Source organism: Oncorhynchus tshawytscha, linkage group LG02 (assembly GCF_018296145.1).
Source record: "Oncorhynchus tshawytscha isolate Ot180627B linkage group LG02, Otsh_v2.0, whole genome shotgun sequence".
Classification (NCBI taxonomy): Eukaryota; Metazoa; Chordata; class Actinopteri; order Salmoniformes; family Salmonidae; genus Oncorhynchus; species Oncorhynchus tshawytscha.
Genome location: NC_056430.1, coordinates 63,599,356 through 63,621,644, shown reverse-complemented (window position 1 = coordinate 63,621,644; position 22,289 = coordinate 63,599,356). Strand labels below are relative to the sequence as shown.

General features: G+C 42.0%; 1 protein-coding gene across 4 annotated transcripts in view; it reads right to left on the bottom strand.

Annotated features, from left to right (window-relative positions):
* LOC112245488 (E3 ubiquitin-protein ligase SMURF2-like) overlaps positions 1-14,028 on the bottom strand; it is an 89,462-nt gene extending 75,434 nt beyond the window's left edge. For 3 of the 4 annotated variants that reach the window (XM_024413609.2, XM_042302424.1, XM_024413610.2), the window contains exon 1: positions 13,574-14,028. In XM_024413609.2, coding sequence (XP_024269377.2) covers positions 13,574-13,625 — 52 coding nt within the window. In that variant the 5' untranslated portion in view covers positions 13,626-14,028. The remainder of the gene's footprint in view (positions 1-13,573) is intronic. The other variant, XM_024413608.2, reaches the window with a different exon arrangement.
* Positions 14,029-22,289: the final 8,261 nt, after the last annotated feature.

Sequence of the window (22,289 nt, the reverse complement as noted above, 5' to 3'; positions counted from 1 at the left end):
ACCACTTCCTCAAGGGTTTAGAGACACACCCCTCCCCCCACCTCCCCAGAGTCAAGCCTGTCTGCAACATCCAACAACCTGACCACAGAATGACTGGGAAAGTCAAGTGACGGAGGACAGCCAATGCACTCTAGTCTTTAGTCGACAAAGGCTCTACAGATCCTCAAAAACCCCTCTCTGTGCTTGAATACCCAAATGGCTAGTCAGTTAAGTTGACTGACATTTGAAGCTGAACTGAAGCCAAACTGTTCCAACACCTTCATGCAAAGATGTTATCAATGACTGTCTCTCATGTCATGCCACCAGCAGTTCTTAGAAGCAGCAGCGGAACAGTCGCTTGGCAAGTTGGCCACAAAACTTACACCTGCATGCATGACGTCAGCTATGTCAACAGTTCTTTCTAAGAAACCATGCTAGGTCGCGGCGGCGAGGTATCTGTCTCGATGCGGTGGCGGCGGTGCACGGGCTAGAGACAGGAAGAGAGAAGCCATCGGCAGCGCTGTCTGTACGCCGTCTGGGCCAGATCCGGCTAGCGATCGCTAACAGCAGAGAGCGAGAGAGAAAAGACAGGATACAGTATCGCTTGTCATCTTACAGGGCACTGAGGTCAGAGTGTAAAAATAGCTCAAAGTGGAGCAGCATCAGCACCTGCAAACTGACTTGGCTGCATCTTGACAATGTGACCACGTGCATTGAGATACATTTGGGGGAATTCACAGCAAGATAGAATATTAAAAAAGCATATAGTAAGACACATTAAGGTGGTCCTTCTACCAGATGATACTAGCTTACACTAAGACATAAGCCCAAGAACGCACTTTCAGAAAGTTGAATGTATTTTGCATATTGAGTGTGGTCTTTCAGCCCAACTCTAAAACTCTCCTCCCAGCCTCCGCTCCCACCCATAATATTGTTCTGCAAGTCATGAGGTGTGACTCATCATGACTCTTTCCACTGTCCTACTGTAAAGCACACGAATGCCACAAAGTTCAAGTATAATTTGAATAACAGATGAAGCTCCCTCTTGCTCTCCTTTGTGCAGACCTAGACAAAAAGAGGATTTAACCAACCGTGATATAGCACTGTAAAAAGTGCTTTGTAGCTGGTGGGTCCTGAAGCACCAGACACTTCAACCCAACTTGATGCACGCTGTGCTGCTCTTCTGCTTGCCAAACCTGGGCTTTGCCCATAGGAACCCTTATTTGAAGGAGAAAGAACATTCGACTGCTTCTGGTTCGGTGACTGTTAGTTGGACCAATAGGGGAATCGGTTTTAATATGGTGAGAATGTCGACCTGAGAACCAGCCATGGCAACCGCCTTGGAAAGAGCCTGGCAAAAGATGCAGACCAAGGTTTTTTAACTTTGAATGCAAAACCCACTGTGAGACAATATTATATTACAGAATATCTGTATTATTGAGACCAAGGCAAAATTTACATTTCCTTGAGACTTCATGGGCCAGCCTTGGTTCAAATGATGCTTTAAATCATATCATCAAAACCCTATCGAATATCAAGAGCATCCATCTAGGGCTAAAATCACATGCAAATCCCCTACTTGCCAGCAGCAGACTTCACTGCAGAGTAGTGTTCCACACAAACGCATCTACTCTATACCTAGTATTAGGGACGCACAATATATCGGTGAACATATCGGAATGGGACGATATTAGCTAAAAATGCCAACATCAGTATCGTCCGATGTCTAGTTTAATGCCCGACGTGCAAAACCGATGTCAAATCTGACGTGCATACCTATATAACGAAGGTACATGACATAAAGACACCACGTAAAATTTTGCGCTATACGTGCAACACAGCATTCCTTACCTAGCCCACAATGTCTGCTGTGTGGATCGAGCAGTGAACAAGTCAAGCAGTCATTTGAAAGATAAAGAAAATGTCAGCGAGACAACTCAAAGTCGATAATGGAATTCATTGCCCTTGACAATCAACCATTCTCTGTCATGGGTGATGTTGGCTTTCGCCGACTGGTTGAGCACTGGTACACACTATCAAGTGCGCTATTTTTCAGATGTTGCCCTACCGGAGTTACACAGTAAGTGTCACTGCTATTAGCTTCACGACATACATACATACATACATACTATGAAACCCCATTTGGGTCTTTGCATGTCAAAAAAAGATACAGTAGCACTGTCAAAGCTGTACAAAAACAAATAAGCAAACACCGGCCACGAACGATATGTTTACAGTAAAGCATAATTTCTTCGACCGCAACTTCTGGAGTAGCTAGCTTTAGCTTGGTACCTAGCTAGCACCAATACAACCAGCCTAAAAAACAACGACCAGTAAAAACTGCAGTCATTTTCATTATTCTTTGCAATGATTTAGGAATCCTTGTGAGTAAGTATTAGCTAGGTTGCCACTTGTTGTTCAGCTATTGAAATGTAACTTTAGTTCATGAAAATAAATAGCTAGCCGGCTACTTAACCCTGTTGCCCAAAGCTAACATTATAAGCAGCCAGCTAGCTTCATCTCGACCGGACCGTTCCCGTTTTAAACAAGATATTTTGTCACGAAAAGATGCTCGACTATGCATATAATTCACAGCTTTGGAAAGAAAAAACTGACGTTTCCAAAACTGCAAAGATATTGTCTGTGAGTGCCACAGAACTGATGTTACAGAAAAAAAAACAGATAAAAATCCAATCAGGAAGTGCCGCATTTTTTAAAATCGCCTCATCCCAATGACTCCTTAGATGGCTGTGAAGGAGCTAGGAGTCAGCTTACGTTTTCCACGTTTTCCCCAAGGTGTCTGCAGCATTGTGACGTATTTGTAGGCATATCATTGGAAGATTGACCATAAGAGACTACATCTACCAGGTGGTCGCTTGGTGTCCTCCGTCGCAATTATTGCGTAATCTCCAGCTGCAGTATTTTTCTGTTTGCTTCTGATGAGAAGCCAACTGCCACCACTGATAGATTATCGAATAGATAAGTGAAAAACACCTTGAGGATAGATTCTAAACAACGTTTGCCATGTTTCTGTCGATATTATGGAGCTAATTTGGAAAAGAGTTTGGCGTTGTAAGTGACTGCATTTTCCGGTCTTTTTCTTAGCCAAACGGAGCTATTTCGTCTACACAAATAATCTTTTTGGAAAAAAATGAACATTTGCTATCTAACTAAGAGTCTTGTCATTGAAAACATCCGAAGTTCTTCAAAGGTAAATGATTTTATTTGAATGCTTTTCTTGTTTTTGTGAAAATGTTGCCTGCTGAATGCTAGGCTTAATGCTATATTAGGCTATCAATACTCTTACACAAATGCTTGTGTAGCTTTGGTTGAAAAGCATATTTTGAAAATCTGAGATGACACTGTTGTTAACAAAAGGCTAAGCTTGTGTTTGAATATATTTATTTCATTTCATTTGCGATTTTCATGAATAGGAAACGTTGCGTTATGGTAATGAGCTTGAGGCTATGATTACGCTCCCGGATACGGGATTGCTCGACGCTAGAGGTTAACATACACGGACGCAGCTGTCTAACTATTTAACTGTACTCGAATGGTTAAAAAGGGAGCTAAAAAAAATGTTGGCCAAGGAAAATATTGGATATCTGCCAAAAATGTCATATCGGCGCATCATTACCTAGTATACAACGCATTCGGAAGGTATTGGTCAGGGACGTGACCAAGAACCCGATGGTCACTCTGACAGAGCTCCAGATTTCCTCTGTGGAAATGGAGAACCTTCCAGAAGGACAACCTTCTCTGCGGCACTCCACTAATTAGGCCTTCATGGTAGTGGCCAGACAGCAGCCACTCCTCAGTAAAAGGCACAACAGCCTGCTTGGAGTTTGCAAAAAGGCACCTAAAGGTCTCTCAGACAATGAGAAACAAGATTCTCTGGTCTGATGAAACCAAGATTGAACTCGTTGGCCTGAATGCCAAGCATCCCGTCTGGAGGAAGCCTGGCACCATCTCTACGGTGAAGCATGGTGGCAGCATCATGCTGTGGGGATGTTTTTCAGCGGCAGGGACTGGGAGACTAGTCAGGACTGAGGGAAAGATGAAAAGAGCAAAGTACAGAGAGTTCCTTGATGAAACCAATCAAACATCTCTGGAGAGACCTGAAAATAGCTGTGCAGCAATGCTCCTCATCCAACCTGACACAGCTTGAGAGGATCTCCAGAGAAGAATGGGAGAAACTCCTCAAATACAGGTGTGCCAAGCTTGTAGCACCATACCCAAGAATACTAAAGGTTGTAATTGTTGCCAAAGGTGCTTCAACAAAGTACTAAGTAAAGGGTCTGAATACGTATGTAAATGTAACATTTCAGTTATTTGTAATACATTTGGAAAATTTTCACCAAAATATGATTTTTCTTTGTTATTATGGGGTATTGTGTGTAGATTGATGAGGGAAAAAACAATGTTTTAAATTTTAGATTAAGGCTGTAACGTAACAAAATGTGGAAAAAGTCACGAGGTCTGAATACTTTCCGAATGCACCGTATGTCCATGTAAACTGAAAACAAATGTATCAATGAAACACAAGCCATAATCTTACACACCATACAGGGGCTCCCTCGCAGCATGAAAACCAAGAGAATGAAACTGAGATGGCCACAAACAGCATGGTGCGCCGTTCCCCGCCCGCAATATGGGACATGCCAGAAGCAAAAACAAAAAAAAAACACACAGACCTTGTCCAATCTCCCACTTCTGGGGGTTATACTTAATCCTAGGATTCAGGGCTATAATAACAATAACATTATTTACTTGTTGTCTAGATCAAAGTTCAGTGTCTGCCAGAATTCTTAAGCCATAATTCTGAGAGTGCAGAACTTGCATGAATCATCAAAATGAGTAGAAACTCAGCACCAGAGGGGTTGAAGGTGCAGGTAGTTTTACAGATGCTTGGTCTGCGTCCCAAATGGCACCCTACCACCTTTCTAGTGCACTACTTTTGCCCAGAGCCCTATGGATTCTGGTCAAAAGAAGTGCACTATGTAGGGAAAAGGTTGCCATTTCAGACACAACCTTGGTTTAAAAACAGCCACATTAGGCTAGACTACATTTTCCAATGACATGGCAAAACATTCAGCAGACGTTTAGACAATCACTCCCTTTTAACGACTGAAACGCTTCATCTGTTAAACTGAAGAAGGGGAGTTGAATAGAGAACCATTGCTGAAGGAAACAGTTTCCTAAAAAGGGTCCTAAATCTATGTACTGTCTAAACCGCCTACACCTGCTGGCTCTGAGAAAAAGTATTTTGTGTGTGGTATCAACATGACAAAAATACATTTAGTCTACCCCAACCTCCCTCCCTTTCCTGTCTTGTCTGGCCAGGTGAACCGTGGATAACCGTATGTGTACACACTAGAGGTCGACCGATTATGATTTTTCAACACTGATACCGATTATTGGAGGACCAAAAAAAGCTGATACTGATTACATCGGCCGATTAAAAAAAATATATATATTTGTAAAAATGCCAATTACAACAATACTGAATTAACACTTATTTTAACTTAATATAAGACATCAATAAAATCAATTTAGCCTCAAAAAAATAATGAAACATGTTCAATTTGGTTTAAATAATGCAAAAACAAAGTGTTGGAGAAGAAAGTAAAAGTGCAATATGTGCCATGCAAGAAAGCGAACGTTTAAGTTCCTTGTTCAGAACATGAGAACATATGAAAGCTGGTGGTTCCTTTAACATGAGTCTCCAATACTCCCAGGTAAGAAGTTTTAGGTTTTAGTTATTATAGGAATTATAGGACTCTCTCTCTCTATACCATTTGTATTTCATTAACTTTTGACTATTGGATGTTCTTATAGGCACTTTAGTATTGCCAGTGTAACAGTATAGCTTCCGTCCCTCTCCTCACTACTCCCTGGGCTCGAACCAGGAACACAACGACAACAGCCACCCTCGAAGCAGCATTACCCATGCAGAGCAAGGGGAATAACCACTCCAAGTCTCAGAGAGTTAAGTTTGAAACGCTATTAGTGTACACCCCACTAACTAGCTAGCCATTTCACACCGGTTACACCAGCCTAATCTCGGGGTTGATAGGCTTGAAGTCATAAACAGCGCAATGCTTGACGCACAACGAAGAGCTGCTGGCAAAACGCACAAAAGTGCTGTTTGAATGAATGCTTACGATCCTGCTGCTGCCTACCACCACTCAGTCAGACTGCTCTATCAAATCATAGACTTAGTTATAACATAATAACACACAGAAATAAGAGCCTTAGGTCATTAATATGGTCGAATCCGGAAACTATCATCTCGAAAACAAGACGTTTATTATTTCAGTGAAATACGGGACCGTTCCGTATTTTATCTAAGGGGTGGCATCCATTAGTCTAAATATTCCTGTTACATTGCACAACCTTCAATGTTATGTCATAATTCCGTAAAATTCGGGCAACTTAGGTGGCTCAAACTGTTGCATATACACTGACTCTGCGTGCAATGAACGCAAGAGAAGTGACACAATTTCACCTGGTTAATATTGCCTGCTAACCTGGATTTCTTTTAGCTAAATATGCAGGTCTAAAAATATATACGTCTGTGTATTGATTTTAAGAAAGGCCTTGATGTTCATGGTTAGGTACACATTGGAGCAACGATACGCACCGCATCGATTATATGCAACGCAGGACACGCTAGATAAACTAGTAATATCATCAACCATGTGTAGTTAACTAGTGATTATGATTGATTGTTTTAATAAGATAAGTTTAATGCTATCAACTTACCTTGGCTTACTGCATTCGCGTAACAGGTAGTCTCCTCGTGGAGTGCAATGAGAGGCAGGTGGTTAGAGCATTGGACTAGTTAACTGTAAGGTTGCAAGATTGAATCTCCCGAGCTGACAAGGTAAAAATCTGTCCCCTGAACAAAGCAGTTAACCCACCATTCCTAGCCGTCATTGAAAATAAGAATGTGTTCTTAACTGGCTTGCCTAAGTTAAATAAAGGTGTAAAAAAAATTAATAAATAAATAAAATCGGCCAAATCGGTGTCCAAAAATACTGATTTCTGATTGTTATGAAAACGGCCCTAATTAAAAATCGGCCATTCCGATTAAATCGGTCGACCTCTAGTACACACGACTACATGTTGACGCTCCATCAGAGCCTTTCAATTCCCCACAGAAAATGTCAAACCACTGTCGATCCAGAGAGGCTAACTGAGCTGAGAACAAGACATGTCATCTTCTATCCAGAAAACACAGTTTGGCAATAAAGCAATCAATTGCCCAATTGCCAGTGATGTGCCAATTTCCAAACGGTCCAGTCAGACAGCTGTGCATTGCAAATCCATTAGGCAGATAAACAGTTAGACCCCATCTGCTAAGAGAGGGCCAGATTAAAGTTGAACTGTCTAGAGGACTCGTGATGATTAGACTTACGAATAACGTGAGGAAGTTCTAGTAATTTTAAGATCTGCAGTAGTTTAGACAAAACCCTCTTATCTGTGATTGATAAGTGAATTCCCTGAAGTGCATAATTCAAACAAATGTCTAACCAACACATGCAACAGATTAGCCTAACTGCCAGTGCCAGCCGGCAGCATGCACTAAACCCCACCAGACAGACTATGTAGCAGCAGGGCTCGCGTTAATGCAGAATACACGGAAGAAAAAATAAATACGCATATAGAGTATCTTGCTGTGTTTTGTAAACAGATATGAAATGTTTCTTATTGTAATTTCTTCTCAGCATCAGACGAATTGTCACAGATAAATATATATATATATTTTTTTAAACACTACTTTCAATATAAAACGTAGATGAAATTGTTTAAAACTGATTTTTGGAGTGTAGGGGTTTTGAAAATGCAGATTTCTAAACTGTAACGCGACCCCTCATCATACAATTAAGATACGATAAAGCCAATGACTGTACATACAACAACTAGTAATGAAGATAACCATTAAATCATTATTATTGCTCTGGGTTTGGTTATCACTCGCTCTATTTGTTGGCTCACTGGCACACAGAGCAACATATATAAAGCAGACAGGCAGCGTAGGCATCCTGCCAGATAGAGACAGGATATGAAGGTTTCCATGTAAGAGGCGCCGTCCACCACGTGAACAGAACAGTGGACTGTGTGGAGGGACCCTTGGGGCAGCTCTGCCGTGAAGCCCAGTCATCTGGACTGAAGAATGGAGTGTGGGGGGGCTTCTGGGGCAGCTCTGCGTTGGAGTCCAGTCATCTAGAGTGGTGTGAGAGTGGCCGGGGCAGACTAAACAGAGCCGAGGAAGTCTGGATGTGCGTGGCAGCACCTGGCCGCAACACAAGCCCCCTCTCTCTCTCTATCCACAGATCACTGAAAAAAAAGCTCTGGCTTGGACAAGGGCCATGCACACAGACTACACTGCACTATTCAGACTTCAATCCAGATGACACAGGACTCTCGACATAGCCACTTACTGACCACAGCCAACACATATCACTAACTGCTCTTGGTCCTTTGTAGCTCAGTTGGTAGAGAATGGTGTTTGTAACGGCAGGGTAGTGGGTTCGCTTCCTGGGACCACCCATATGAAAAATGTATGCATGCATGACTAAGTCGCTTTGGATAACACCGTCTGCTAAATGGCCTATTACAAGGGCCAAGCACACAGACTATACTATTCAGATATAGACTACACCGTTCAGACAGGGGTTTATTCAATGCAGATAACTCAGGACCTTCTAAGTTACTGCTAACTGACCATAGCCGGAGCCCACACACTCAAACAGACCTGCTCACTATATCACTCCCACAATTGCCATTCATTCACAGGTTAGAAAGACTGGCTCTGGTCTCACCCACACTCCTACTCTGACTGACATTCCTGGGGTTACTGATAAACTAGAGCAGGGGCATCAAACACATCGTTACCCCCGGGGGCCACATTCAGTCTTGAACGAGTTCAGGGGGGCTGCACTGAAAAGTGATTATATTTCCTTGCCGGCAATCTTTTTTTTATTTTTTTATTTTTTATTTTTTAAATTTAAATCGGCAAAATAATTGTTCTCTATGCATCGCTTTTGGAATTTCCGATGCTCCCTGACTGTCTACTGAGTGTTAGTGAGCTGGACAGTCAAGAAAATGTATGAAAATAGGTTCAATATCATTTCTGCCCAGTTTCGATTTGGTTTAAGTCATTTGAAAGTATATCAAGTATATCAAGTTTCCCCCCCGACAATTTAGTACTTTCTTACTCAACCCCCCGCCGGTCGTATCCTGCCCGCCGGCCGTATGTTTGACACCCTGACCTAGACATCCGGAGTCTAGATCCTGGGTTGTCAATCACTGCAGCTAGGAGGATTAATGATCTACAATATCATACAGGCATAATAGTGAGTGAGTCATCTGATGATTACCTTAAGGAAACAGTCAAGATTGATGATGACTGAGCTTTTGACAGGAGCCTTCAGAAAACTGAAGTTGACCTTCAGGTCATTCTCTATTAAACCTTACCGATTCTCCATTCCTCTGTTACTCCTGTAGCTTGTAAGTACAAAGCAGACAGAGGCAACATGAAAAGACAACCTTGACTGAGAAAAGACCCGGGTAGGTAAAACACAGAACAGAGACGGCAGGCCATCCCAGATGGGCTTCGCTTCAGTAGGCTACAATGAGTGTGAAATGTTTGAGCAGGCACACACACACACACACTCCCCCCTCCGCAAGACACTTATCACACAGAAGGGTTGTCATAGAGGGAATGTTGTACTGACGTACAGAAAACTGAGTGACAGCTCATAGAACAAACATGTAAAAGAACAGCGAGAGGAGAGAGAGAAAAATAAAGCCAACTGCATGCAGTATGGAAAGGAGCATGTAGGCTAGTTGTGGTACCCTTGTGTTGTGGTACCCTTCTGGTAGTACCCTTGTGTCTTATAGAAAGGCATCAAGCCCCACATTTCAAGGCAGTGAACCGCAATACAGCCAATTCACCTGACTCTCCTCCCATTGATATTCAACAGGAGAGGCAAGGCAACACTGAGAAGCCTTTTCATTCCAACACAGAAACTTAGAGGAGATTGCTGCAATGGATTTCTGACAAAGCCTATTGATTGCGCTTTAAAATGGGTCAGACCGCTCTGCAGAGCTGGGCGGGCGGAGAGATCCTCGTGGCCAAATTAAGCCTCTGTCTGGACGGATGCGGTGCCGTCTTATTTACAAATGTTTTAGCGAATCCCCACCAAAAAATGATCTAATTTGCTAATCAATATGGCTGCTAGGTTAAAACGTATTTGCAGCGGCCTTCACCTTGCGTGCAGATCTAGTTTGACCTGGGAAAATGGTTTTCACGCGGCGGTATACAACTAGCCAACACCAAGTGACAACAATAACACATGGGCGTGGTCTCTTCTCACTGTGTCCATTTAGATTAATAGCAAACGAATGCCTCTAATCTGCTTTCATTCAAAACATCTGGCCCAGTCTGCTAGACTGTGTAAACCAGCATTATCTTAATCCAGCTAGGAGGGTGGGTGGGACAGGACAGTGCTGAGGGAAGTAAAACCAGCTCCCAATGCCATTTCAATTGTCTTGTTGGTGTCCCTTTACCACATGTAGGTTATCCTTCACAAAACACAATCAAATACATTTCCTTCATTTTAGGGGCAGGAGTCAACAGGGCTCCTAATTTAGCTCGGCATCACGTGCGGACGATACATCCTGCAGAAGAGTGTGTGTGTGTTCCCTTTGAGGACACACACAGGCTCGATTTCCTGACCACTGACAGTGAATGCTGAGACAGTGGCCCCTGCTAACTTTCCAAAATTGCACTCTTTCCCCACCGGCTAATGATCGGCCTAGGAAGGATGGAGGCGGGGCCTTTATCTTAAAATCGCCAGCTTCCTGGCTTTTCCCCACTCGCACACACTCAGCTCCTCCAGGGTCTCTTCCCTTAATGCTAGAGAGACTCAACAGTCTAAAGTGGCTTCCTCATCTGCACTGACCTTCAGTCATGTGATAGTAGGTATCTAATATATTACATGAATCTAAGTGGGCTAGGCTAATAGCTTTCACCAGACAATTTGTGTCACATCGGTGCAGGAGGAAAAAGAGGCCTAGATGGTGAGCTGAGACGCACCAGCTGTAATTGCAGACTGTGCTGCATAAGAGTGGATCTGAAACAATTCTTCCAGGCTGGTATTATATGCTCACGGTGCCAACTGGAGGCGAAGGAGAAAATGGGAGTTAGAATAGCTAGCCGTTTAGTAGTTAGCTCACAGCAGCAGGCAGTGTTATAGACAACCTAGATGCTAGCAGTGCGAACAGAAGCAATTGTCACCTCCCCGTAGTGTTGGGAATAGCGGCTTAGCGCCAGACTGTTCTATTTACTGCTTGGCAACGGCATTCCATTCAAAGCGGCAGGTGACTTCATCAGACAGCGACTGACGGAAAAAGCCCAGTGAGCAAACAATAACAGGACCGATTCACACTAAACAATCCATCAATCCTGATCTGGGACCAGCAGTCGGGTGCCACAGACTGTGGCTGGTGGAAAACAGTGCAGAAAACACCCCAGCGTCTCCCCTCACAGACTAGCACTGATCTTAGATGTCTGTGGAATGCGACCTAACCGCTAGGGCCTTGATTAGCCCTAGCTATTCCTTGAGCGAAATTGCATCTGAGACGAGAGGAAATGGTAAATAAATTGCAAGGCAAAGCTGCAACTACTGACAGTTTGAATGTTGCCTCTAAATGGCAAACACACAGACAAATGGCCTGAGAATACCTTCAGGCGTCTCCCAGACTGCTGGTAGCAGACACAGTAGTTTATTGACGATTACATTACGATTAGACAATAATGGCGGCTCAGTTCTAAATAGACTCTATAGACCCAAGGAAGATATAAGTGCTTAAGAGTAACCCAGCGAGCTCTACTGTCTGCAGCCCATCTGTTCCCCTATCCTAAATGACCACAGAGCAGACACACAGACCAGGGCAGAGGCCAGTCTACAACACACACACTTAAAAAAAATGTGCAACATCAAAATCTGTGGTGGTATTCCCCAGTTTGAGAGGAGCAGTGGTTTGAAGCGTTCTTCCCCTCCTCCGTGGTGTGAACGAGACAGAGGATGTTCCTACGATCTAGAGAGACTCACGGTTCCTCTCTGTTTCACATTCCTGGGATTCTGAGTGAAGACCACTGCAGCAGCACATTTAAAACCATTTCCCAAATGGAAATAAAACAGAGACCCAGGCCTTCACTGTACTAAGAGAGATTATTTTTTATTATCATTGCAGGACACCTCATTATTGAAGAATAGCCTTGGCTTACTGCATCATAGAGGTCCTGGGCAAAATATAAATGTACAGCCTTTTAAAAAGGTCAAACTAAGTACTAAGTAAACACTTTCAAAGTAATGGAATATTCCAAACAACCAGACAACTCTTGCCGGACCGCGAGGAACTCTTGTTCACTCAGTGCTTTTATCCAGCTAGTACATTACAATATTAAATATTTAATTTGGCTGGTCCCAGAAGATAGAGGGGTCTGGAAATCGATCTGATCATGAAGAAACATGAAATGCAGGGCATGCCATCGCCTCCTCTCCCCAGTCAAAACACTGCTTTCTCAAGTAAACAGAAAATGTTTGGGTTGTAAGAAACTGTGAATGGGACTGAAAGTAAAAGGGGCTCATGCTGGCTTCTTTCCCTAAGTAATAGTGTCTTAAAGGGGGATGCACTACAAGCTGAGGCTATGTAGAGGTGCTGAAAGTTTATTACCAACACAAATCAAAGTACTGATGGAAAATGTTGAAACACTAGTGCATTAAACAATGGAAATATTAGCTACAAATGCAGCCTATTTGGAACAGGCTTGCTGGTCTAAATAAATACTACATTTGGTAATGGTGCGTCAGTCTGCAGAGCTCTGGCTACTATGGGCAGTCTCTGCACACTCGGGCGGCAGGTAGCCTAGCGGTTAAGAGCTTTGGGCCAGTAACCGAAAAGTCGCTAGTTCGAATCACAGCGCAGATTGTTGAAAATATGTCGATGTGCCCTTGAGCAAGGCATTTAACCCCAATTGATCATGTAAATCGCTCCTGAATGACTAAAATGTGTAACTATGTATAATAATGTCACTGATAAATTAATAACACTGTAATTCAGATTGTAGGACAACACATGCAAGAAGTGGCAAAGGGTGGGCAAACAACCGTTGCAAGTTGTAACAATTAATTAATGCAGCCATTGTGATAACCCCAAATGTGTTGTCTTTTTTTAATTGGAGAGTTCGCTAGCTAGCTAACAGTAAATCAACGTTATTCACGACTATGTCAGCTAACTAGCTAACTGGCTAGCTAGGTAAACTAACGTTGGTTAGTATTACAAACTGAAAAAATAAACATTTACTTGTTAGAAAACAGTATACCTTACTCGAAGCGTAGCTAACGACATTTGATCAGTGTGTTAGTAAATATAATATGGCGTTGTTGTGAATAAGAGTGTAAACATTCACGCAGAAAACTAGCCAACTACTATAGCTAGCTAGTAACGTTAGCTTGATAGCGCCATTAGCTAACAACCAAGTGAAGCTAGAGACAGCGAGAGGGTTTTACATTCTTACCTGTCAACCGCAGTTTCACTGGGCCATTTCTCCTAACTCCTTGATTAGACATGCCCGTTTGTGTTCCAGCTTGACGTGGGGTTATCAAAAATATGTATAATACATGTGTCTAGCTATTTCACAAAAATGAATTCCTATTTAACTCCTATGGCTATGGCAGTTTCACAGTGAATGAAGAAGAATGGAGTCACGGCACAGTGGCCCGGATGAGCACAGCTCTAGTGCTATAGACCACCGTCCCGAGCACATACTCCTAAAGAAACTAAAATAAAAGGCTAATTTCCAATAAACCAGGATCTCCTCCCGAAAGAAACGGTGCTATATGACGTCCAAGGCTGCTTCAAAAGCCAAGGGTGAGCTCCTCTCCCGCTGGGGGTGGCATTTCTGCTTGAAGTGGTGGTAGCTGAAATTTCCAAGCAGAGATGTCTTGCTGGTCTCAATTTTTGGATAGTGACCCTCCCCTCCAGTGACATCACTCACAAGGTTAAAGCACAAGCACTAAATTGATGTACAATGTTAATTTAAATGAGAGGAAATTATTGGACATATGTAACCTTTTGTATGTTGTGTTCGTCAATGTGGTACTGGTAGGCACCCACAGCCTCTGTCACTGAGGACTGCCTCGCTAGACTGATCTAAGGTCAGTTTTATGTTTTACCCGTCCTCATGGTTATGAATAGGTTTTGTGGAGCCAGTGGAGGGTAAACTGATCCTACACTTGTGTGTTCATTAAAGCATTGTCTGGACCTTTATGGCACAGGACTGTGGACATCCCCCACTTTCTGTCTGTTTCCCTTGAACCACTACATTACCAAACATAGCACAAGTATGCAGCACTAACTGGAGAGAAGGGGGCTGATATGTAGTAGTCTACATCAGTGTTTCTCAATCAGGTATAGTAAACTACCCCTCATACTATACCTCATTCCTATCATAGACTATCCACAGGAGGGGGTACTAAGGAGACATATAGGAACATAGGCCTAATGATTGGTTGCACGTAAGGGGTGCTTCTGGCAGAACATAATGTGATTGGAGGTAGGCCTACATTAACCAAAAAGAACCACTGGTCTACATGTCTAGCGCTCCCAAGTGGTGCAGGGGTCTAAGGCACTGCATCTCAGTGCTAGCGGCGTATTTCTCCATCTACTGGCTGCTTTCAGAAGTGCATGAGACAAGCTAGAAGCCATATCACAGAATATATCAGATTCAATGAATTGGGAAAGTTTGGCCCACACAATGACAGACAGGTCAGATCATAAACCAGCATGGTTACATTTCTCAGGTCCCATCACTCAGCTGTTTCCCCCAAAAGTGTCTGGGTGCTCACTTTGTTGTTTTAATCTCGGATTGACCCTTTAAATTGTTAAAAAATATTGTTTAAAAAGGCCAGATGCAGATGTTGTTATATCAATATCAAATCATTTCTGGGTAACAAATAAGTACCTTACTGTAATAGATTTCCATTTAAATTGACAAAATTTGCTTTTTGGCAAAAATATATTTCTCAAGCAAGAATTTTGCTTGGACTGTCTGGGAGTGGTCTGAGTGGGGAGGGGAAAACTGAAAACTAGCTGTCAGAGGTTTGGAACATTGTTATTGATGTATTAATCAATTTACTGCATGGTGATGTCACCATGGAAAGCTGAAACTCCTGCCTATGCAAACCTGCTGATTGGAAGGCCCTATGTAGTTTGTATTTTCAACAAGCAACTATCAGGAAATAACACTGACCAGTGTTAGTTTCATCATCTGTTGTACAATATGATATAAAAGAATTTTGACTGCACCGGGCCCTTAAAATATGGCATCAAAATGAACATCAACAGGCTATATCTTAGTTTACCTTTTAATAGAACTTTAATGGAAAACTCACACTTATTGAATTTAGTTAAAGGCGCAATCTGTAATATCAACAGCCTGAGTATCACTTTATTTGGTAAACTGCGGGATGAAGCTAATCACACACACGAATAAGGACATTGCAACAGTAACGTTTTCCTAAAATCTCTAACGACAGGAATAGAGCCACCACCAAACACGTCACTAGATAGGGAACTGACTTTCATATACACCACATCGACAAAGGAATATTAAAAAGCCTTGAAAATAGAGTCACACATGGTACAAAATATACATTTTATATATACACATACAGAAATATATGTACATGACAGTAGGCCAGTCAGATAGTGCAATGTGTATAGACCTACCAGCAACAGGCGAGAGCTACAGGAAGAAGCCATTGATGGCAGTTATAGCCTTAATGATAATGGAGCCACGAGCTCTGGCGGTCCTCAGGCTAGGCACTTTGAAATGATGCCCTGAGGACAGCAGCTGGAACTTCTGTTACAGGGGGTGAGAGGGGTCCCCCAATATAGAAGTAGCCTTACGTGCTTGTTAAATAGGTCAGTTAGACTGGACTGAGTGACACCTGTAATCTTAGAACAAAGGTTGTTTAACATTATATAGCCTAGGACTACTTTCTGATGGACTACAGACAAGATTTGAAAGTGAGCCTAGGTTTTGAAAAAGTTTATAGGAAAGGAGAAATGTGATTTGTGTGTGTCCGAGATGCGCTGTTGGCTTTGATTGGTGGATCTTTTTAGGGTTTGTGTGTGTGTGTGTGTGTTTCGCTAATTCTCTTTATGTCCATTCAGAAAGTTTCCTAAAGTAGCCTGTCATAATAGAATGGAAATGAGCATAACTACAATTTACATGTGTGAGGCATGACGGCAGCTGACAATTTCGTGTTTCCTTCCAGTCCTTAATGCAATGCAACTGAAGCTGGGATTGAGGGGGAATTTTTGTCTGACCAGTATTTTTCTCTGCTCATACCGGAGTATCAAATCAAACAGATTGATTTTCGCTGTTCTCACTAACGGCAAATAGCTGCATTCTTGTTTGTGCGTTTTCCTGTTTTTATGAATAAGCATATTTTGATCAAATCCCCCATTTGCACACAAAAAAAACTTACTTGCCAGCTTGCAATATAATATTTTAACCACTAGTGTACACATGGTCTAAAATTTGCGGGGAGATGGAGGTGAGCACATTCTCATGTCCAATTACGTTTTTATAAATGCCAAATTTAGTGTGAAATCTGGCACATACACATTTTGGGGTATATTTTGTATGTAAGCACGGTTTATAAATGTGGCCCCTGAAGCATGTATTGAGAGGCTTAGTGGCACTGCTAGCTTCCTCTCTGGGCTTTAACCTTGTCTTGAATCCATCAATAGCCCGAGACTAGGTGTGATGTAGGCTACAATATTAAGAAGAAATTATAGTCCTAAAAATGCTTTCCAGTTGCACTGACTCACCCAATGATGTGCAGCTCACTCACTTGGTGATGGCCAATGCGTTCTTGCCGAAAGCCTCTCTGGTTATAGGCTACTTCTTTGCAGGGGCACAACTTTCACTGAGGACATGGGGGGGACCCCCTTCTGAAATTGTATTTTGTCCCCCCCAGTTTTATCATTGGAATGTGATACAAAACAGGCAACGATTTGCTTTAGGACCATGCGGACGCCTCCAAGCAGTCGGGTAGGCTGTTTGGAGTGTTTATCGGACAAAAAATAAATTTTATATATATATTTCTTTTATGCTCCCCCCCCCACTTCTAAAACCAAAGTTGCGCCCCTGCTTCTTTGTAAAACCATATTGGAAGTTGATAAAATATGTTGGTAGACTACAGCAGACAGATTAGTATTTTCTTTTCAGCAGGAGCCATTGTTTTCCAACCTTTGTTTTTCCGCAATTATATTTGAAATATTGTGAAAAGTCCTGTTTTGTCTGCATGCTGTTCACTGAGATTTGCTGCGCGTTCCGACTGTAGGCTATGCCTTGTTATTGGGCTACACACAATCAATACACTGCTGGGATTTTATTTCAAGAAACTATTGATCCTCTGAGGCTAAATTATAGGCCTCATGATGTAGTAGGATATTCTTAATTATTTCATTTCTTTCCAGGCAGCAGTAATTCTATACCTTTGGGCAATTTATTTTAAAAAATTCAGGGGTGCTTACAGCTCCTCGAGAACCCCTCGCACGGCTATGATTCTATAAGGAAATAAATTAAGTGCAACGCTGGAGAGATGAGAGTTGCAGAGTCATGTCTATCAGAGCTGAGGGAGAGAGACAATAGAAAGTGCGCAAACCATAAACCCAAGCTGGCCCAACCCAAATCAACTCTGAAAATCAACTTTTTCTTGGAGGGGCCAGGAGAATTAAGGAAGAGGCAACTCAAATTAACTTTGATAGCTTTTGTTATAATTTGTATTCTGCGAAAAGCGCAAGAAAAAATGCATGCCGAGAGAGGTACCGGATCTGGCTCAAATTAAGTTACCTGGAAAAGTCATGTAAAACATTGTTGAATTCAAACGTTCTGCTGACAGGTCCACAACAATTTGCCATTGTTTTCTCTTTCAGAAACGGACACAGTTTTTACCCAGATACAGCATAAATTGCTGCAAAAGATTAAAGCATTCCGCCAACCCAGTAAATAGACCAGTAGCTTATGTTAAATATTTTACAGTAGCCTATAGGCTACAGTATTACTGTGCGATAGGAGAGTGACATCATTGCCTATTTAATCTCCGAGAGTAAAGCAAGGTAGGACATATAAACCCAATAATCGATTGATTAACTAAATATTGAATAACAATTCGTCTTTTGCATAGAAGTGTGAGCTGTAGCATTTAGCCTACTTTGAAATGATTTTGAATATACAATAAATCTTAGAGAATGCGCAGACAGGCACTTGCTGTAGTCAGCATGCATGTTTTAGAAAAGGTTACTGCAAAATATGAAAAGATTCTACCCACCTCTACAGAAATGTGATCAAAATGGCCATAGCACTTTCTTTTAAAAACTGCCTTGGCCCAATTACAAATAGTTCCAAATTATACAGCAAATAAAGTGCATTATTGACACCCTTAAAGGTGACTGGAATACATTTTCCAGGCTGGATTTTAATGCTGGTTCATGCCTGCACAGTTTTAGGACCGGTATAAATCTCAATATTTTTGTACTGTGCAGACTTTTCATAAATGGCACACACAGGAATTGAGTGTGACATTTACGTAACAGTTACAAATGAGGCGCCCGTGGAGCAGACAGACATACGGTTATCTAGCTCTGCAGCCCTGCCCATGGAGGCAGCTGAGTCAACTCCACTGGTAGCTCCACTGCACTGATCCCCTGCTCTCCATCTATCACAATTCTCCACCTCTTAGTTCTAGTCTCTGCCGTCTCTGCATGTGATAAATAAACAGAAAAGAGTACATATCTTCTCTGTCGGTGTCCTTGCCGAGTCCTAATGCAACCTGTTTTATAACAGCATCTCCACACAGACTCCACAGCTGATCACCCCACTCTGTCTTTGGACCCAGAGCCCACACAGATTAAAGAGGAACAGGAGGACCTCAGGACCAGTCAGGTGAAAGAGCAGCTTCAATGGCTGGAGGCGGTTATCACAGAGTTCTTATTCACTGCTTCCTGTGTGAAAGTGAATGTGATGTTACGAAACCAATATCTAGCCTACTGATGATGTGGCTCCACTCGTTATATCTATCTCTCTAAAAGCGTATGCGACTAGGTGTTGAATGCACAGTATGTACTCGGGAGCCAGCAACCTTACCTTAGGTCCAGGGATAGCTCAGTCAGTACTCCCATGGTAGGCCAGTCCAAGCAGATTATTATTTATTCAGATGGTGACAAAACATGAAAATATACAAAAAGGAAAACAATTCAAAAAGGCATGCCAAAAACTGTAATACAAAACAAACCAAGGCAGGCTGAGAGGCTTCCTGCCACCTCACACACAATAGGTCACACTCCTCTTGACGGCTTGACAGGTGAGTTTTAACAAAAAATAAAGCTAGCTCATAGCAAGTGTTTCTGGACTTTTACTGTGGTCAAATAGCTTAGAGTGGGCCCAATAGACACTATACAGTACAAATATTGCACTGTACAGAAAAAAATGATTGTGTCTCCAAGTGTTGCTCTGACTTTTACTGTGGACAAATACATTTGTGTATTGCCCCTGAACACTATAATGGTACAAATATTGCACCGTACAGAACAAATATTGATTGCATGTCCATAAAACCATGTTCCAGTCTACTCACTAAAGTCCCTAGAATAGAAAACAGGTGTTTGAAAAAAATATTGCGAGGTCATAGCATTTTAATAACTGCACTCTCTGATTTAGTGCACACTCATATCAGTCCCAAGCCGTTGCAGTTGTCAGGAGTCGCCTGTATTACAAAGTGTTGTCTTTCAGTTCATGCAAGAAATTATCATCCAAGATCACCCTTTTACTGATTATAACTTCCCCACATTAAGTTACCTATTTCCATCATCACTGGTCTGTAGTGAAACTCCATACACATGGGGTGGTGGGGCTGTGATGTGTTTATGGGCTCACCACCCACTGATACAGAGGAGTTTGTGGCAACCATTCTTTCATTGTGAACGAAGCGAATACTAACTGAAAATGCCTAAACTACAGTTGTTGCATGCGTTTTTAAATGAGCGTTTAACGGCGGCTGCTGTGGAGATTTTCGGAGCAGTTGAGAAAACGGTAGCGGAGTACCAGGAAGAGAATTATCGTTGTTAGCGAAGGACACATTCAACACATCGCAAGTATTGTGATATGCCTCTGACTATAAGTGTTTTGGGTGAAACCAAATAGTTTAGATTTGGTTGATCAAGGGTGCCAGGGTACGAGACTGTTTTTCAGTTGCTCATTAGAAAAACAAGATGTCAGTCTTGGGTGTGTTTCCCGACTGATTCTGCATTTGGTTAATGTTGTTTGTCCCTCATGAGACACTCTAGACGCTGAAGCCTATTTCACGTCCTCAAAATCCCCAGAATGAATCTAAGATAACTAAAGAAATCTGTAATAAATGTTGTGCAATTTTACATCTAAGTAAGGTGTTTGGTGCAGTATGTCTCAAGTAAAAATAAAATTAAAAAGTGTAACGTCTTATGAAAGTAAACAAAGTCTGGCAGCTGGGCAGGACTGTCTACTATTGGATAGAGAGCAATCACTGCAGTTGTTCAACCTATGTTAGTGGGCAAATGGACATCTTCAAATCAAAACCCAACCTTCATTTACCTGTTGTGATGCATGGATGTTCCAAACTCCGCTTTTGCATTACCCATATAGTTGTTAAAGGTCATACAAAGGCAGCACAGGGGTCAGATCAGTGGTCAGGGTTGATATGCATTAAAAAAAACATATTCATAATAAGATCATCCATCAATGCATTACCACTTACATTGCCTTCAGAATGTATACACACCCCTGGACTTTTTCCACATTTTGTTGTTACAAATTGGGACAAATGAATTTTGTCCTTTTTCAAAGATCTACTGTAATAAATAAAACATATCTTCATTAGAAAATTATTCAATCACCTGAGTTAATACATGTTAGAATCACCTTTAGCAGTGATTACAACCGTGAGTCTTTTTCGGTAAACACACCTGGATTGTGCAATATTATTTGCACAATATTCTTTTTTAAACTTCTCAAGCTTTGTCAAGTTGGTTGTTGATCATCGCTAGACAGCCATTTTCAAGTCTTGTCATAGATTTTCAAGCTGGTTTAAGTCAAAACTGTAACTAGGCCACTCAGGAACATTCAATGTCATCTTGGTAAGCAACTCCAGTGTATATCTGGCCTTGTGTTTTAGGTTATTGTCCTGCTGAAAGGTGAATTTGTCTTTAGAAAGCTGACTGAACCAGGTTTTCCTCTGGCTCTTAATTTATTTTTATCGTTAAAAAAACGTCATTGTCCTTGCCGAAGAAGGGCATATACATAACATGATGTAGCCACCACCATGCCTGAAAATAATGTATGAAGAGTGGTACTCAGTGATGTGATGGAATTGCCCCCAAACATACAGTGCCTTCAGAAAGTATTGATATATTCTCACCAATCTACACACAATACCCCATAATGATCAAGTGAAAACATGCTGTTAGGCATTTTTGCAAATTTATTGAAAATTAAATACAGAAATATCTCATTTGCATAAGTATTCACACCCCTTTGCTATGAAACTCCAAATTGGAGCTTGTGTGCATCCAATTTCCTTTGATCATTCTTGAACTATAACTACAACTTGATTGTCTATATAAGGTACCACAGTTGACAGTGTATGTCAGAGCAGAAACTACCATGAAGTCCAAGGATCTGTATGTAGAACTCTGAGATAGGATTGTGATGAGGCATATAGCTGGGGAAGGGTATAAAACACTTTCTAGGATGTTGAATGCTACCAAGAGCATAGTGGTCTCCATCATTGGGAAATTGAAAAAATATGGAACTACCCAGACTCTGCCTAGAGCTGGCAGTCCGACCAAACTGAACTACTGGGCAAGAAGGACCTTGGTCAGAGAGGTGACCAAGAACCCAGTGACCACCCTGACAGAACTACAGAGTTCCTTGGCAGAGATGGGAGAACCTGCCAGAAGGACAACAGTCTCTATTGCACTTCACCAATCTGGGCTTTATGGGAGGGTGGCCAGAAGGAAGCCACTCCTGAGAGCATAAGGCAAAAGATTATGTGGTCTGATCAGACAAAATTGTTACTCTTTGGCCTGAATGCACTATGTCTGGAGGAAACCAGGCACAGCTCATCATCTGTCTAACACCAATCCTACCATGACGCATGGTGACGTCAGCATCATGGCAGTGCGCG